Consider the following 19,669-nt stretch of genomic DNA (forward strand, 5'->3'; position numbering starts at 1 on the left):
TTTTACCTTGCTGATGATAAAAAAAAAACAACAAAAAAAAAAAAAAACAAAGGTTGCATCTATATCCAAACTGGAATGACTGTCGAAATTCAACCATGTTTGGTCTCTATCCTAGAACTCCAGCACCTCAAGACACATTAGTTGTTCTATTGGGGCCACTTTGGATCCAATGAGCTGAAGGAGTCGCCAAATATTTTCTCAGGCGGAGCCACTACACTGCTGACCAGAGTGTATTTATGATACGCTCTCTGAGAAATACTGTGTCCTTCAAGCATACCACCCGCCCTGGCGCCATTTTGTCATGAGCTTGGGTAGAGAGGCAGAGAGCAGCATGAAAAAAAAACCCTGAATGATGGGGGCCACCACTGGCCTCTAGCCTTCCATTTTGAATACTGGCCTAGTACTTCAAATGGCCTCCTTTAGCCTACCTCTCACCATTTTCAGCCTACCCTGCTTCCAGTTTACCATAATTTCTCAGCCCATGAAAGGACTGCTTCACATCAAACCACGATTTCAAAAGCCTCCTCTACTTTGGGACCTAGTTATCCTTCTCTTATGAAATAGCCATTTGAGCCAATGGAGTCTGCTCTAGTTACCATGTTACTTGGAATGTGCTTTTTGGTAACAATTAACCTTAGAAGAATAAGTGAACTTCAAGCCTTGGTCACTGTAAATATGAAGTGGAGAAGTATCCTAATTGTTCAAGCAGTGGGCTGAGAAGCAGGACAGCCCAGTTCAATGCCATTTGTAGTTCTTATTATCTTGGACAAATTAATTAACCCTCTATTACCTCCATTACAAACTTCAGTTGTAAGCCCTCAGGGAAGAGGAAAATAACTACTATACCTGAATGTAATTTTACCTTGTGCTAGAACTGAAGACATGAGTGAAATTCTAAATCCTCCCCCCTTTTCCAATAGAGCTTCCCATTCATAACAGTTTTGTTTCCATACACCCCTTTCTAAAATGTTTCCCTTTGTTGTCTTATGGAGTGGAAGTAAAATGCATTACGATAGTGCTTGTTCATATGTCCATACATCTTAACCCAAATCAGCAGCATGAAAATTGCTGACATTTTTAGAAAAATATTTTTTAATTTATTTGTAGCATTTATACCCCCTCTCTTTCCCGATGTTAGCAGGTTCAGTGCGGCTTACAAAGTATAGTACAGAGTTACAATGCAGGTTCAGTGCAGTTTACAAAGTATGGTACAGAGTTACAATGTCTGGTACAAAGTATCACAGAAATAACATAATTGTATAGAGTAGGACAAGAGGAAAAGATGTGGGGGAGGGATTAATGTAAGGATAATGCTAGTGTTGTGGATTAGGTTCGTGAATTTAGTTGGGTCATTTGGATAGGCTTGTTTGAAGAGGTAGGTTTTCAACAGCTTGCGGAAGGGTAGGTGTTCTTTGGTTGTTCGGATGTGTCTGGGTATGGCGTTCCAGAGTTGGCTGCCTAGAACGGAGAAGTTGAATGTGTAGTAGGTTTTGTATTTTGAGACCTTTGCAATTGGGAAGGTGAAGATTGAGAAACGGTTAAGAAGATTTGGTCCCGTTTCTGGCTAGAAGATCGATCAAATTGTTCATGTAGCTTGGAGCTTCTCCAAGGAGGATCTTGTGGATCAGTGTATGGACTTTGAAATTTATTCGTTCTTTGATAGGGAGCCAATGGAGTTTTTCATGGAGTGGGGTTGTGCTTTCAAATCGTGGTTTGCCAAAAATGAGTCTGGCTGCTGTGTTTTGGGCGGTCTGGAGGTTTTTCAGGATTTGGGCTTTGCAACCAAAGAAGATATGCTGTTGCGCAGTAGTCGACGTGGGTGAGTACTGTTGATTGTACCAGATTGCGGAAAATTTTTTTGGGGAGGAATGGTTTAACTCTTTTCAATACCCACATCATATTGAACATCTTCTTTGTTATGGCTTTTGCATGAGTTTCTAAAGTTAGGTGGTTGTCTAGCGTTACGCCTAGGAATTTTAGATTGTCGGATATTGGGATTGTGACGTCGGGTGTGGTCAGGGTGGTAGGGAGCATAGTGGAGTGTTGTGATGGGAGGATTAAGCATTGAGTTTTTTTCTTTGTTCAGCTTCATCTTGAAAGCGTTTGCCCAGTCGGCTGGGATGTTCATGCCAATAGTTATTTTCTTCGAGATTTCATCCAGGTTAGATTGGAATGGAATGAATATGGTGACGACGTCAGCATAGATGAAGGGGTTTAGACCAGGTTTGGATAGGGATTTAGCCAGGGGAATCATCATAAGGTTGAAGAGGATAGGGGATAGAGGCGATCCCTGGGGGACTCCGCATTTTGATGACCATGCAGACGATATTGATGAGGTTGATTTGACTTGATAAGATCTGTTGGTGATGAAACTTTTTATCTACTTAATAATGTTTCCGCCGATCCCTAGTTTGTCCAGTAGTTTTGTGAGAATGTTGTGGTCTACCATGTCAAATGCACTGGATAGGTCGAATTGCAGAAGAAGTATTTTGTTGCCAGTTGAGATTTCTTGTTTGAACTTTGATATGAGGGTAAATAATACTGGTTCTGTGCTGTGTGCCAGTCGAAAACCCGATTGTGATTCATGTAGTATAGAGAACTTTTGTTGTTCTTCAAACTTATCCCAAGTTCTTACTGAAGTGATGCCTTCCCATATTAACGAGGACACAATGCTTCCTATGTTCCAAAACCCAATAAGAAGCCACTTGAAAAGAGTTTTTAACACATTGTGCTGTAAGTGTGCTCTCTTACTACCTCAAAAGAACTGAACCAGTCTACAAAGGGCTGTAAATTGGTGAGTGGCTTAATTGTAAATTAAGAATCCAGTGTGGTTTTACATGGCTGTTAGAGCTTTGGGTGGCAGTCCGCGTTGTAATTGATACAGCTTGAAAGCTGAAATTGCAGAAATTTTACCTATATGTTACCTGACTGAATTATACTTTTGATGATGCTCTTGAATTTAAGCCACATTGAACCTGAGCTTGTTCAGGATAATGTGGGATGCAAATGTCATAAAAAAATTCTTCAGCTAAGATGGTTGATTGCACAACTGACAAGCATTATCTTCAACTATTTTAATTTGTGCACTAATTTAAATATTTTGTAGAATCTAGATAGGTCTATTCTAATTTTATGCATATTTGTTTTCATGCAGAGGAAAATAATGAAGATTCTCAACAAAGAAATAGTGGGTTTTCAAGGAGAGGAGGTAGGATATCTATTTTTAATAGCATGAATGTGACATGGAAGATGTATGCCATGCATATAATCTAAAGGTGATGACAGGGGTTGAGTGATTACAAGACTGCTATATAGCCATTTGTCTATCAGGTACTAATGTGTTTGATATTCCAGTAGGGGTCCTTTTACTTATGATACTTGTTTTGATCTGCTTTTACAAAGACTTTAAAAAGAATTGTGAGCAATTTGAAAGAGATCTAAGGTTGATAAAATATGAGAAGTTTAGAAGAGACGATATGGATTATAAGAATGATAATACATACCCATGGTATAGAAATAACTTGACCTTTACTAGGAGAAATCCAGTTATGCAAGTAGAAAAGAAGTCTTGCAGGTACTTGTAACCTAGTTTGGCCACTGTTGGAAACAGGATGCTGGGCTTGTTGGACCTTCGGTCTGTCCCAGTATGGCAATACTTATGTAAAAGAACCGTCTAGTCCAGACCCAATCCATGAAAAGAAGAGACTGAGAAGCAACCCCAGTAAGATGTTCGACCCCTCAGCCTCTCTATACACAACTCCCGCAAGAACTGATGTTACTAAACAGGTTTTTCAATTGGGCCAGCTTTGGAGACAGAAGTCCACTGTGACAGAACAGTGGGTTTTAAGCCTGTAAACTGTATTAATTATTTCTTGAAGTGTATCTCTAGTTTGGCCAGTAGGTGGTGATGGTTTATGTTTAAAACTGTAACCGACAAATGACTGTTCCCTCTTTAGTTAACACAAATAAAGAGGTAACCTGCAGTGATATGGCCAGCTGTTTTTAAAACTTGTTGTTCTCGGCTCTGATTGGCCAAGGAGCTCAAAATTCAGCTAAATGTACTAGCTTTTTCTCCAGCCTTAGCCAGGGAGAAAAGAGAGAAGGATTTCTCTGCTGAGGCCCTGTGAACAGTTATATTTGGTAACCTGTGAACAGCTATATGTCCTGATCTCCCCAGGTACTATTTAGATAGTAAACAGTTTTTGATAGTGTTATAATTGATGCATATTTCAGGTACCTGTTATTGTTTTGGTAATTGCACCTTTTCTTTTCTAATTTTTCATGATGATAAACATTTTTAGGCTATTGCTTCTGCTTGTCTGGACTGACTAAAATCCTGGTGATTTGTGTGTTGGGTCTGTGAGTGCTTTCTAGGAACTGTGGGACCACTGGGAGTGTGGCCCCAGTAACCTAGAAATCACTGGGGATAATTTGAGAGTGGGAGACTCGCCCAGAGGGGGTTGGAACCCAGTTGATGAGAGGAGGGTGCTAATGTAGAGCACAAGCGGCAGGTGCAGGCAGACCTGAGCTGCGCTGAGGATAGATCCTCTAAGTGGCTGTGGGGTAGCCTCAGGTGAGTGGCTAGGCGTTTCATGACATCCACAATAGATGAACTTCAGATGGGGATCCAAATACAACCCTCTTATAGCCGAGGGGGAGAGGCAGATTTTAGCAGAACAGAGTGTGGCAAGACAAAGAATATACTAAATAGAGTGTACAACTTACCTAAATGACAGATATTGAGGAAAAGATATTAAAAGAGAATCTTTCGTAACCAAAACGGCATATGATGCTGTTAATGTAAGGATTGATCTTTTTTAAATTAATAGGAAATTTTTAATGAAACTGCTTGCTCTAATGACTTGTCTATTGTAAAGCATAATAGTAAATGGGTACCACCTGGTAACTCACACCCTCTTATTCATGCCTATGAAACTGTAGTATTGAAAGAGATCTCTAAACTTGAACATGAAGCTGGTAAGAAAGTGTACTTCAGTGTGAACAAGGATGAACAGAGAGCTATTGAGATGTTACATAATGATGATCAAACCTGCAGATCAGGGGGGGTACCATAGTGGTAGTGGATAAAAATAAGTATGTAGCAGAAATTCTAAGACAACTGAGTAATACGTTAAAGGTGACTCTACACACTCCATTCAGAAAGAGATTAGTGCACTAAGATTGGTAAAAGTGGAGGGGCTTAATCGAAAGGGACGCCCAAGTTTTGTTGGAGGGGCAGGAAACCCGTATTTTCGAAAAAGATGGATGTCCATCTTTCGTTTTGATGATATGGTCGGGGACGCCCAAATCTTTAAATTTTGGTCGTCCCTAGACTTTTTTTGTTTCTGATTTTCGGTGATAATGGAAACCAAGGACGCCCATCTCAGAAACGACCAAATGGAATGATTGCAAATAATAACCTGTATGGTTATATATGGTATGAAGCAGTACATCATATGTATACCTGATCTTGATTTTTCCCTTGCTGTTTTTAGGGCACAGACTGTAGAAGTCTGCCCAACACTGGCCCCGTTCCAAAATTTCTGAAGTTGTTGTCAAAGCCCTTGAATTGCTCCACTCAAGTCCGTCCAAATTTATTCAGCCTTGATCAGGGCACCAACCGTAGAAGTCTGCCGATCACCAGCTTTCTTACCTAATCTCCGCTAAGCTTCTTTGGATCTGGTACTTCTAAACAGGATTCCTTTGTCCCACACATTTTTGAATTCCATTACCGTTTACATTATTCCTGAGTCGGGCCCCCTTTCAACCTCAATTCATGCCCTCTGGTTCTATCACCTTCCTGTCTCTGGAAAAGGTTTGTTTGCGGATTAATACCTTTGAAATATTTCAAAGTCTGTATCATATTGCCCCTGTTTCTCCTTTCCTCTAGGGTATTCTTGTTTAGGTCAGTAAGTTTCTCCACGTATGTCTTGCTAAATAAACCCCCTACTATTTTAGTCGCTTTTCTCTGATGTGCTATGTCTTTTTATATCTTTACCTAGATAAGGCCTCCAAAACTAAACACAATACTAGTGGGGTCTCACCAATGACTTGAGGAGGGAAATCAACATCTCTTCTGCTGGTTATGCCCCTCTCTATGCAGCCTAGCATCCTGGCTGCGGCCACTACCTTGTTGCACTGCTTCGTCACCTTGTGATCTTTAGCCACCATCACCCCAGGGTCCCTTTCCTGAGCTGAGCTTACTAATCTCTCCCCTCCTTTCTTGTACTCCTCTCTTGTATTTCTGCACCCCATGTTCATCACTCTGCACTTCTTGGTATTAAATTTTAACTGCTAGACCCTTGACTATTCTTCTGATGTTTGAAGATCCCTTCTCTTGGTTTCTACTCCCTCCAGGGTATCCACTCTATTAACTGTCTTTGTGTCATCTCCAAAAAGGCAAATTTTTCCTTCTAACCCTTTAGCAATGACTCTCACAAATATTAAATATAATTAGCCCCAGCATCGACTCCTGAGGCACTCGACTACTCACCTTCCATTCCTCTGAGCCGATTCCATTTTATACCACCCTTTGTCGCCTGTCTGTCAACCAGTTTCCAATCCAGTTTGCCACTTAGGGTCCTAAGTTCAGCCTCTCAGTGTATTCATGTGTTTTTTATGAGGGACCGTATCAAAGGCTTTGCTGAAATCACATCTATTGCACGTCCTTCAACTAGTTCTTTGGTCACCCTGTCAAAGAAGTCAATCTGATTCATTTGGCAGGGTTTTCCTTTGGTAAATCCGTCTTGCCTCTGATTCTGTAACCCACTGGCTTCTAGAAAGTCAACTATCCTTTCCTTCAGCACCAATTCCATTATTTTTCCTACCACCTACGTGAGGATTACCGGCCTGTAGTTTTCCACTTCTTCCCTGTCTCCGCTTTTATGAAGAGGGACCACATAAGCTTGGCTCCAATCCCGCAGAACCTCTCCCGTCTCTAAAGATCTATTAAGTTAAGGAGGCTATTGCCTCTGCGTACCTTCTTTCCGGCAAGTGGCTGCCGACTTCTCTTTGAGCACATTCTGCTAGGGCCCTAGTAATGACTTTGGCGAAATCACAGTTTTTCTCCCTTGAAGGTGTCTGTAAATCTTCTACTTGGTCTTTGTTACATCCTTTTTTTAAGCATTATCTGGGTGTTTTGGCTTGAGCAGACTTCTTTCATCCATTTGTTAATCTCCTCAGCAATTTCAGATTCCCACTCTGCATGAGCACTGCTTTGCTACATCCTACAAGTCTCCCTGCTGCACGTGCTAAGGAAAGAGAAATGTCTTACTGATAACTTTCTTTACTTTAACCACAGCATTTGAATCCAGAACCCCCCACCCTTCTTCAGTGCTCTGTTCTCATGGTTTGTTCATTTCTCTGTTTATAGGGTAATGGCTCATTTTGGTGTACAAAATAAGTACCTGAATATATGTAAACCGCTTTGAATGTAGTTGCAAAAACCTCAGAAAGGCGGTATATCAGTCCCATTTCCCTTTCCCTTCATTCTGCTGCTCTGTGGGATCTATTTTGACGCTCTTCCTTCTGCTTTGTTTTGAGAAATACTGACTAATCGAGGAGCATACTATCCTATAAGATGGAGTTCAGTGCTCTCTATCTCCGCCTGCTGGTAGGTCACGGCCCTCAAGACTCTAGTTTCATCTGCTGCAGTTAAAGGAAAATCAGGCAAGACATAATTTCTCCTTATTCCACTTCAGGAGATCTGTAAAATGGCTGTCTAGGCATCAGATAACTTTTTCATGCATCATTACTGTGTTAGGATGTTCAAGCTTCCCAGGACACAGCCTCCACTTTATAAATGTAATTTGAGGAACAGAATTTTACCACCCATGTGAATTACTGCTTTGGTATTTCCCACACATCTGGAGGGATTTGTGGTAGGAGAAATTAGGTCTTATCTGCTAATTTTTTCTTCCCATTAGACCCTCCAGACCAGTCTACTCTGTATTGTTGGTATGTCTGTATCTCTCACGTGCAACCGCATTGCATATTATCCTTGGTTGGTTTGGTACCTGTTTTATCCTGAAAATAAAATTCTTGAATATTCTGGTGAAAGTAGTTATCCTATCTGCTTTATCAAAACACTGACCTAGTGGGGACTGTAAAGGATACTTAAAAATCTGGAGGTACTGAAGGAAAGGAAGCATAGGAGGTAAAACCTAATTTCAACTTAGCTCCTTGTGACTCTGGGCAAGTCACTTAACCCTCCATTGCCCGCAGCATTGAGCCTGCCATGAGTGGGAAAGCGCGGAGTAGAAATGTAACAAAAAAAAACTTGGCATGTTTCTGTAATGTGTTCGTATTGTCTTGTGGACATAGTTTGCATTATAATAATATTTTGTGTATGGAATGTGACAGTTTTGCACAGGTTTCCCCCAGGAGTAATAGATGGCAAAATAACGATGGATGTTGGGTTTGACATTTTAGGTGGTGGGATTATCCGGACTGGCACTCTATGGAGTACATATGAATGGGCCAAAGTAGGACCAAGTAGCAGCTTGTTAAGCCACTAACAGTTGAAAATAAAAAAAATATGTTCAATATGCAATGTTCTATTGTGTGCTCTGTGTATGTCCAATCATCCAGATTTACAATTATCTAGACCACCCCACTGCTGAGGATAGTCCAGAGAATCTGAATTGTACTATATTTGCTTCCACTCACCTTTTGAAGAGAGTATTTACGAAATACTGTATTATGCTTTATCGTAGGCTTTGGGGAAGGAAATGTTGAGAATGATGAAAGAGGAGGACGTGGAGGTCGAGGTGTGTGTGGAGGATTTGGTCAGAGAAGTAAGTTAATGCAATGTCAGTATCTAGGTTATTGAAAAAAAGACTAGACTTGGACCTTTCTACTTTCTAATGATTATATTCATAGGCTTTTGTTTTAATTAATTTTCTACATCTCACAACTAGGTTTTCATGAACGACCGTATGTAAACCCTTACATAACGAACAAACATAAACATCTTTTGTTAATAGAATTATCATCTTGATTTGAATTTAGATTTATTAAACCCTTTTTAGTTGTCCTTATCCACTAAGAATATTAAAGGTCAGTGGTGCTAAAGTTGGTGTAATTGGGAGGGTATTGCTTTTAAGGATTTCCATTCGTCTTTGTCAGTGGACTAATATCTTTTTGTGTTTGTGTGTTTCTTGCTTCTTTGGTTTTGCTAATTGTAAAGTGATTAACCATTGCTGTATTGCACACTGAGGCACATCAGAAATATTTCAGCTTTTGAGTGAGTCAAGGGCAGCAGCATAAACCAGAACTGTTGTTTGTTTCCTTTGATCAATAGCTATATCTTAGTCATTCATATTAATCAGCAATTGTTGATTTAATGATACCTTGACCTTTAGAAAAGTTGTTTATAGTGTTCAGATATTTTACAGTGTTATTTGTAGTATGGGAGCAAGTCAATTTTTCTAGATAAATTAGAATCAACCTTAAGTTTTCAATTGACAATCAGAATTGACAGGCAGATGAGAGGATAATATTGCATATCCTTGGGGATGGAACAGTTCTCCTAGAGCTCAAAACTCAATGTAAAGTTCTGAGCTTGCGTGACCCTTCCCATTCACAGGACTTTCAGGAACCAACTATCGATATGAATCATGTTTCAGTTGTTGTTGTTCTGAGAGGATGGTCATCTTTGTGATAAGTTCTTTATAATATCTCTTTTGTTTTTGTAACATACAGCCTTGCATTTTTGTGATTACATAACTAAAAAAAATTTTAATCTTGAGTTTCAAATAAGATATGGATTAATAGAATATTTGGTGATAGTAATTTGGACTGATGAGGATGTGTGGCGATGGGCACACTTTTGGTGTGAAAGATATACACTATTGAAGTTGCAAGTAACATTCTGATGTTCCATACGTTTGGTGCTAGAAAGTTTTATATCACACTGGGATGTTTGTATAATTTGGGTACATGCACAGATGGTCTTAATAAAGAGAAATTTGAGCCAGTTTAGACTGATTGAAGGCCTCTCTGAAGGAGGGTTTTGTTCCCCAGAGTTTGAAAAAGTTGGTGATGGTCAAACAGTATAGCAAGGATCTCATGTGGTACCGCATTGCCCGATCTGGTGCTTATAACAAACTTTACTGAACTTTCTGAAGTGCAAGACACGCTACACTGCGTATACGTGAGGGAGTGGTTACTGAGTTAAATACTACAGCATAAAAAATAAAAACAATAGGAGACAACTCCTAGGGAAGGTGGGAGGGTTTGTGAGAAAATAAGGCCTACTGTCCTCAGAGAATACCTGCTACAGGTAAAGTATCTTCACTTTCTCCAAAGAAAAGCAGGTTATTGATTCTCACAAGTGGGGTATCACTAGCATCCAGGCTTACTGAAAACAACAAACATTGGTCAATTGGGCCTCGCAACGGCGAGGACAAAAATCAGATTAACCTGAACCTATATACAAACTGTGAGAGTGCAGTCTAGACAGAAAAAAAAAGGGCCTGGGGGGATGGAGTTGGATTCTAGACCTCAATCAGGAACCACAAGCAAACAGGAAAAATCTCCACGTAGAGAATCCAATCAAAAAGGAGTAGAGGATGGGTAATGGACAGTCCAACACAGGAACTGGTGCTTAAGATGCTTTTTCCTTATCATCAAGCAGATTAAGCCATTACATATGGGTTATGTCCATCAACCAGCAGGGGAGATAGAGAGCACTCACTTACACAGTGCCCTCTTGGCCAGCTAGCTCCACTGCCTCTTCAGTATTCTCTATCTCCCTTAGCAGGGTGGCTGCAGCTTGTTCGAGCTCCAGAAAAATCTGCCGGGAGGTGGTTCCTTGCTTGCCAGTTGTTAACCGGGGTGTTGGATGCTATAGCAGCTTCACTTTAAAGGCACATAGGTTAGCCCTTTCCCTGCCTTTCCCACTCATCTGAGCCTCCAGAGTCTTCAATACCTCTGCTTTCCTCACAGCTTAAAAAAAAAAAAAAAGTCGCGTTGCGTTTTTAAACGCAGAGACGCTGGAACAGAGGTTTTGGACCTGATTTTCAGCAGGATCGTAGTCGTACACTAGATCCTTTGAGGTAAGAGTGTTTTCCAACTCCTCCGGGGTGGGCCCGCGATCGGGGCGATTTTGGCGTGAACCGCCGTTTTTCGGCGATGGCTGCGGACAATGTAAAGCGCTGTTCCACTTGTGGCAAGCGCAAATCAGCAGCAGGGCTCTGTAAATCATGCTGTATTGGCGTAGGAGCCGGCCCGAGCATGGCGAGCGATGTTTCTTCCCGCTCTAAGCTGGCAGCGACGACCTCCGTGGACACGGAGAGACCTGAGCCGGGTGGGGCACCTCGAGATGAGATTATTTCAGGAGTGGCTAGCACCGGACAGGATTTGGGTGCCCAGGATGAGATTTTCTCCCCGGATTTTGTGCTTTTGCTGCATAAAGCATACATGATGAAAAGAGCCCTTCCTCAAGGGTCGCCTGAGGCTCCTCTGATTGGCCCCCCCCCCCCCCCCCCCCCCGATGGATTCTGGCCTGGGACTGCCCAGTGAGGTTTTTTTCCCGGATGCTTGGCCTAAAGATAAGTGCAGAAGGGTTAATTTCCCTTCAGATTGTGGTGCACCTTCCCCCCCCCCCCCCCCCCCCCCCCGTGGTCGGGGTGTGAGGATTCGGAGAACTCTGACAGACGTTCTTGGTCTGAGGAACCAGAGTCAGGTGCGGATTTACCACAGGATCTGGATGATCCCTCCGCGGTGAGGATTTTCCACCGTGATGAGCTGCCAGCGCTTATTTCAGATACCCTGCAGGCCCTCTCGATTGAAGATCCTGACAGTGGCATGGCCTCCTCGGGTAATCCCAGGATGGCTAGTACCAAGAAAGCTGCTCGGGCCTTCCCTTTGCATGACTCCATCCTAGAGCTTGTTTCGGCTCAGTGGGCTGACCCCGAGGGACCTTTGAGAGTTTCCAGGGCTATGGGGCAGTTATACCCTCTGCGTGAGGGACATATGGCTCGTTTTCAAATGCCTACAGTGGATGCCCTAGTCACTGCGGTGACAAAGAGAACTACCCTCCCTGTTGAAGGAGGTGTTGCCCTGAAGGACGTTCAAGGCTGGAAACAGAGTTGAAACGGTCCTTTGAAATTGCAGTTCTCACTGTTCGGGCGTCTGCATGCAGCTGTTATGCTTGAGAGCCTGCCTAGCTTGGCTGCAACAGGCAGTGGCTCAGCCCGGAGATGGAGCGGAGCCCTTCTTGGATGTGGCTCCGCGGATGGAGGTGGCCTTGTCCTTTCTGGCTGATGCCCTTTATGACCTTGTCAGAGCTTCGGCTAAACAAATGGCAGTAGCAGTGGCGGCTCGCCGTCGTCTGTGGCTACGACACTGGGCAGCGGACATGGCCTCTAAGCAAAGGTTGGTGAAGTTGCCTTTTCAAGGACTTCTCCTATTTGGTGAGGAGTTAGAGAAAATTGTGAAAGGCCTGGGTGATCCAAAACCCCAGCGCTTGCCCGAAGATAGGCAGAGGCCTTCCTCTAAGGGCCAGGCGGTCCACTCCTCGTACAGACCTCGCTTCCGTGAAGCTAGAAGGTACCGCCCGGGGCGTTCTGCTGGGTTCACTTCACGTGCCCGTGGTCAGCAGAGGAACTCCTTTCGCTGGGACAAGCGTTCCGCAGCCGGTGGCTCAAGACCAGGAGTTCAGGGGCGACCCTCTCAATGATGGTGCGCCGGCCCTCTCCTCGATGCCTGTCATCGGAGGACGGCTTTCCCTCTTTGTCAAGGAGTGGGCCAAGATTTCCTCAGATCAGTGGGTTCTGGACCTGATCAGAGATGGATACAGAATAGAATTCAACGCCCCAGTAAGAGACGTGTTTGTGGAGTCCCGATGCGGTTCTGCCGTCAAACGGGCAGCGGTGGAGGAGACTTTACAAGGTCTGATTCAGTTAGGGGCAGTGACCCCGGTGCCTCCCGCCGAGCAAGGCTGCGGCCGATACTCCATCTACTTTGTGGTGCCGCGAAAAGGTGGGTCCTTTCGCCCTATTCTGGACTTAAAAGAAGTGAACAAGTCCCTGAGAGTGCGGCATTTCCACATGGAATCCCTGCGCTCCGTCATTGCGGCGGTTCAGCCAAGGAGAGTTTCTCACGTCTCTAGACCTGAAAGAAGCTTACTTGCACATACCGATTTGGCCCCTGCACCAGAAGTTTCTGAGGTTTGCGGTGTTGGGAAAACATTTCCAGTTCAGGGCCTTGCCTTTTGGCCTCGCCACAGCTCCCCGAACCTTTTCGAAGGTAATGGTGGTAGTAGCTGCTTTTCTCAGGCGAGAAGGTATCAGGGTTCACCCGTACCTAGACGACTGGCTCATCAGAGCAGACTCAGCAACAGAGAGCTTACAAGCTACAGCCAGAGTGGTCTCAGTACTGCAATCTCTAGGCTGGGTCGTCAATATGGCCAAAAGTCACCTGTCTCCTTCACAATCTCTAGAGTTTTTGGGGGCCAGGTTCGACACAGTCTCGGGCTATGTGTTCCTACCCGAGCTAAGGCGGTGCAAGCTTCAGAATCAGGTCCGTCTGCTCCTGAGGATGCCCCGCCCGCGAGCTTGGGACATTGTCCAGCTGCTGGGATCGATGACAGCCACGATGGAAGTGGTACCCTGGGCGAGAGCGCACCTCTGAGACCTCTACAGTATTCCCTACTCCGGAGATGGTCTCCTATTTCTCGGGATTACCAATGCAGACTTACTTGGCTCCCTGCGGCCCGTCTCAGCATGGAGGGGGGGCTCTCGGACAGCATGCTGCGGCGAGGAATGCCGCTGACGCTCCCCGTTTGGTGCCTAGTGGTAACAGATGCCAGCCTGAAGGGCTGGGGCGCACACTGCAAGGGGAAGCATGCCCAGGGTCTATGGACACCCGAGGAGTCGGAGTGGTCCATCAACTGCCTAGAGTTGAAAGCAGTGTTTCAGGCGCTTCTGGCCTTTCAAGTGACCCTGGAAGGATTGGCTGTCAGAGTGATGTCGGACAACACGACAACGGTGGCCTATATAAATCGACAAGGCGGAACAAGGTGCAGAGCACTAGCTGCGCAGGCCGAACTGATTTGCCACTGGGCCGAGCTGCATCTTCAGTGTCTGTCGGCAGCTCATATTGCAGGTCAGAGCAATGTGCAGGCCGATTTATCTGAGCAGGCATCAGATCGATCCAGCAGAATGGAATCTGGCAGACGAAGTATTCCTGCAGATCTGTGCCAAATGGGGCAGGCCCGTGATGGATCTAATGGCGACAAGTGCCAATACCAAAGTCCCGTGCTTCTTCAGCAGACGGAGAGATCCTCGCTCGGCGGGGTTGGATGCCTTGGCTCAACCCTGGCCTCCGGGTCTACTTTATGTGTTTCCCCCATGGCCCTTGATAGGGCGCCTGCTCTTGCGGATTCGGCTGCACCCAGGAGAAGTGGTCCTCATCGCCCCGGATTGGCCAAGGAGACCTTGGCAAGGAGACCTTGGCATGCAGACCTCCGACAGATGCTCCTGGAGGCTCCTCTGCCGTTACCTCTGGTACCGAACCTGTTGACTCAGGGACCGGTAGCCATGGAGGACGCCGGCCGCTTTGGTCTTACGGCATGGCTATTGAGAGGGTGCAATTGAGGGATAAAGGTTATTCCAATAAAGTTATTTCCATTCTCCTGCAAGCCCGCAAGCGGTCCACTTCCGTGGCTTATGCCAGGATTTGGTGCCTGTTTGAGTCTTGGTGTGCTTCCAGAGCCATTGTTCCAATGCGGGCTCCTGTCTCGCCGATTCTGGACTTTTTGCAGGAAGGTGTACAAAAAGGCTTGGCCTATAATTCCCTGCGGGTGCAGGTGGCAGCGTTGGCCTCCCTTCTTGGTAAGGTGGAAGGCGTGTCTTTGGCTGCTCACCCAGATGTGGCACGGTTTCTTAGAGGGGTGCTTCGGCTCCGACCTCCAGTGCGAGCATCCTGTCCAGCTTGGAACCTGGGGCTAGTTTTGAAAACCTTGCAGGCATCTCCTTTTGAGCCACTTCGGCGAGCATCGGAGAAAGACTTGACACTGAAGGCCGTTTTTCTGGTGGCCATTACCTCGGCGAGACGGGTGTCAGAGCTCCAGGCGCTGTCCTGTAGAGACCCATTTCTGCAATTTTCAGAGTCCGGAGTCACGGTTCGGAACGTGCCTTCCTTTATGCCTAAGGTGGTTTCAGCCTTTCACTTAAACCAGCCTATTTTCTTGCCCTCTTTTTCAGAGGAAGAGTTTCCAGAATCTTTTGGGCAGCTGCACCTTTTGGATGTGCGCAGGACTCTGCTGCAGTATCTGCGAGTTACTAACTCTTTCAGTACTTCTGATCATCTGTTTGTTTTGCTATCCGGTTCTCGCAGAGGGTCTCTAGCGTCTAAAGCCACTATTGCCCGCTGGCTCAAAGAAACTATCTTTTCAGCTTATCTGCTGGCCGGCAGGGTTCCGCCTGTAGCCTTTAAGGCACATTCTACTAGAGCGATTTCTTCCTCTTGGGCTGAAACTGGAGCACTCTCTCTTCAAGAGATATGCAGTGCAGCAACATGGGCTTCTAAGCTCTCCTTTGCCCGACATTACAGGCTGGATGTGGCTGCCAGGAGGGATGCGCGTTTTGGTGCACAAGTGCTAGCGCGTGGTGTGGCTTGTTCCCACCCTATCTAGGGATTGCTTTGTTACATCCCATACGTAATGGCTTCATCTGCTTGATGACAAGGAAGGGAAAATTAGGTTCTTACCTTGGTAATTTTCTTTCCTTTAGTCATAGCAGATGAAGCCATGAGCCGTCCCTGTATGATTGTATGCTATGAATCTGTTTCAGGTTCTGTTCTTGTTTCCTGAAGTTCCTTCCTTGGGAGAAAGTTGGAAAACAATCTTCAGGATTCATGTTCAGTTTAAATTTAGGAGGATGTGTTCATTCCCTCCAGCATGTTTTTTTGGAGGATGTGTTGATTCTCTCCAGGAGGCCCGTGTGTTCCCCTCCAGTTCTGTAAATAGGAGGATGAGTTCATTCCCTCCAGTGTGTTGGGAGGATGTGTGATTCCCTCCAGGAGGCGCGTGTGTTCCCCTCCACATACAATAAGGAGGATGAGTTTATTCCCTCCAGGAGGATGTGCATTCCCTCCTTTATGAGTTCATGCCCTTGTGATGGGCCATCGTTCGCTGTGAGGAAAGCTCTTGTGATTCCCATTGCGGTTTGCCATACTGCTTTGGAAGCTTCAAATACTGAAGAGGCAGTGGAGCTAGCTGGCCAAGAGGGCACTGTGAAAGTTTGAGTGCTCTCTATCTCCCCTGCTGGTTGATGGACATAACCCATACGTAATGGCTTCATCTGCTATGACTAAAGGAAAGAAAATTACCAAGGTAAGAACCTAATTTTCCCTTTGGTGTAATGAAGGCATTTCATGTCAACCTACTGTTACAAAAACCTCCCATATCATGGGGCCTTGGTGGTCTAGGTTCTCCACAAGGTGGCTGTTTTAAGCCAGTGGTATCAACCGTGCTTAAATATCTCACACAGAATTTTCTAGTTAATCCTTATTTTCATATCACCTCACCCACTCATCCCAAGTTTGTTGTGGTAACACCTTTTCACACAAACAAGGAAATAGTATTGTTTGCTTTTAGCCTGAAGTGTCATAGAATATCACGAGAGAATCTTGCACACTCTGGATTGTAAAGGGGTTTTCACTTATCGCCTTAATAAACTTGATTCCTTATAAAAATCTATACAGCTATTTGTCTTCATAATCCGAACAGAATTGGCATACCAGTTACAAAATGAGCATTAGTAAATTGGCTGGTGTCATGCCTACAGTTCTGATATGAACAGACTGGTGCTCCTATCACCTCAAAGGCAATTTCTTGAAATTGGATCCACTGCATCTACTGTGGCTCTTCTGAAGTCTGCTTCATTGAATACTGTTTGTAAAGCAGTGACCTAGTTCTTATTTCATCCTTTTACTTCACACTACTGCTTGGTCTAGTCTACAATAAATTACAGTTCACTTTATTTGTTATACTGGAAATAGTTTTAAAACGTCAAAGTGGTGTACAATTCTAATTGAGTTTCCTTGTGTTTGTTTCCAGTTTCCTGTCCCTTACTAACCTATGGTATGGATTTAACATTATAAGGGTAAGGGGATAAGGTGAAAAAATTGACCACGAAAATGCATAATGCGAGTAGGATGTGCTGAAGTGTTTCCCAGCTTCTTCAAGCTGAGTACCCCAAGCTCTGATCAGTTCTAGCAGGTGTACCTTCCAAAAATTGACATATTCTAATCATGAATGATCTTTGGTCATTTTATTTTTCTAATCAAGCTGGGCCCTGCTTTTCTCTTAAACTCTCTTGCCAGGGTCTCCTGTCCATGTCACGGTTTTTCTCTTTGCATGTCTATCATATATCTCCTTTTTCTGTCTTCCCCCTTCTCAGTATTTCTGCTGTGTGTGGGTCTCTGTATGCTTTTCCCCAGCTATGCAGCATCTCTTTTGTGTGTCACTCCAGCCATGCAGAATCTCACCCCCTCACCTCACCATCCCAGATTACCCCATCTCTTTCCTACCCCAGTTGCTCATTCCTTCACCTCCATACACTCCTTTGCCGTCTTCTCTTCCCTGCTGCCACTTGTTTGCCTGCAAGGCCGCTGCCTTCTCATGTCTGTAGCTGCGCCAAGAAATAGAAACTGCATCCTTCCCCTCCCTGCTGCCTGTCCATTCACTCACCTGGAGTCCGTTTGGTCCATCAGTTGACTGGAGACATGAGTACAGTATTACCTTACTTGGACAGACCAAAGGTCCATCAAGCCCAGCATCCTGTTTCCAACAGTGGCCAATCCAGGTCACAAGTACCTGGCAAGATCTCAGAACAGTACAATACATTTTATGCTGCTTATCCTAAAAGTAAGCAGTGAATTTTCCCCAAGGCCATTTTAATAATGGTCTATGGACTTTTCCTTTAGGAAACCATTAAAACCTTTTTTGAACCCCGCTAAGCTAACTGCTTTTACTACATTTTCTGGCAACAAATTCCAGAGTTTGAGTGAAGAAATATTTTCTCCAATTTGTTTTAAGTTCACTACTTTGTAGCTTCATTGTGTGCCCCCTAGTTCTAGTATTTTTGGAAAGAAAATTTACTACTTTGTAGCTTCATTGCGTGCCCCTTAGTCCTAGTATTTTTGGAAAGAGTAAACAATCAATTTCACATCTACCCGTTCCACTCTATTCATTATTTTATAGACCTCTATCGTATCTCCCCTCAGCCATCTTTTCTCCAAGCTGAAGATAAGGTTGATTGTGGCTAGTTCTTTAGCACTTCTGCCCATTTCTGGAGGTGAAGGTGGTCCGGGTAAAGTCTGATAATGCCATGGCTGTTATGTCAACAAGCAGGGGCACATGGAGCACCCTGGTGGCTGAGGAAGCCGCTTGTCTGGGCCAGTGGGCAGGGCGCCACCTGCCACTGATCTCAGTGGCTCACATTGCCAGAAAATCCAATGTCCAGGCAAATATCCTGAGCCAGCATTCCCTTGACTCGTTTGAATGAGAACTGAGCCAAGAGGTGTTTCAGCAGGGGTTGGACTGGTGGGGCCCACCCTGCTTCAGCCTTAAGGCAAAATGTGCCTGCTTCAGCAGGTGCTCAGAGTTCAGCTGTTGGGCATAGATGTGCTGGTGCAGTCTTGGTTCACTCTGGAGCTTGATTATGTGTTACCTCCATGGTCGCTAGTGGGCAGAGTGATCCATTGGCTTGCCTACAACCCCCTTCTGGTGATCCTGATGACTGTAGATTGGCCTCACCATCTGTGGTATACCAACTTGTTGAGCCTCTTTTGGGATCAGGGGCTCCAGATACAGAGGCTGGTCCTCATGGAGGAGCCCGATCCCTTTCAACATAGCCATTGAGTGGCACCAACTGATTTCTAAGAGAGACTCTACCCTCACGTCATTGGTGTTTGTCGGGGTGTAGCAACTTTTTGGGACCTGGTGTGCAAGGCAACAGCTCTTTCCCCTAGTTGGCTCAGTTGTGACATTTTTCTTGGTTTGTGCTCCTCTCGCCCTCTGGTGGCCAGAACCGGTGGCTGCCATAGACTTTCCAGACTCTCTTTTCGGTCTGGTCCAGATATTTTAACCCTCCAGTCTTGTTTGGAAGTTTGGCAGCTAGCCTCACCCTTAGCTGCCTTGAGATTACTGCAGCTGAGCTCAGCTGCTGATGGGCTTATTAGCCACCTGGAAACTTTCTAGTTTGCCTTTGTAAACGCCAAAGGTCCAGGTTAGTGTTTGGTGCTGAAAGGAGCACTTCTGTCTTACTGTGCTGTTAGGAGCACTTTTGCCTGCTTGTTTAAGCTTCCCTGCTTTACCCTTTTGGCTTCCCTGCTTTACCCTTCTGGTGCTGATAGGAGCACTTCTGCCTTGTCTTGTCTTACCTGTATGCCTTGTACTTGTCTGGGTGCCTGTGGGCACTCCTGTTTTGAACCCTAACCCTGTTTCTGTCAAGCTTGTTCTGTATCCTATTCCCTGTCTGAGAATCCCGTATCCTCAGTAGTCTCGAACCCTGTGTTAGTCAAGCTTGTTTAGTATCCTGTTGGTCTAGTCTGTCTGCAAGCTAGGTCCAGTAAGTCCTGCTGGCCGCCTGCACCTGGGTGCTCAACCCCTGGGGAATGGTGGTCAAGCACAGGTGAAGACCGGTTGCTCTGTTCTGCT

At 45.0% G+C, this 19,669-nt stretch overlaps 1 protein-coding gene across 4 annotated transcripts in view; it reads left to right on the forward strand.

Moving 5' to 3' along the window:
• The window catches only part of DDX4 (DEAD-box helicase 4), a 369,112-nt gene that overhangs the window by 92,822 nt on the left and 256,621 nt on the right, over positions 1–19,669 (forward strand). For 3 of the 4 annotated variants that reach the window (XM_030193136.1, XM_030193137.1, XM_030193138.1), the window contains 2 exons: positions 3,155–3,208; positions 8,715–8,795. In XM_030193136.1, coding sequence (XP_030048996.1) covers positions 3,155–3,208; positions 8,715–8,795 — 135 coding nt within the window. The remainder of the gene's footprint in view (positions 1–3,154; positions 3,209–8,714; positions 8,796–19,669) is intronic. The other variant, XM_030193139.1, reaches the window with a different exon arrangement.

Source organism: Microcaecilia unicolor, chromosome 2, assembly GCF_901765095.1.
Source record: "Microcaecilia unicolor chromosome 2, aMicUni1.1, whole genome shotgun sequence".
NCBI lineage: Eukaryota > Metazoa > Chordata > Amphibia > Gymnophiona > Siphonopidae > Microcaecilia > Microcaecilia unicolor.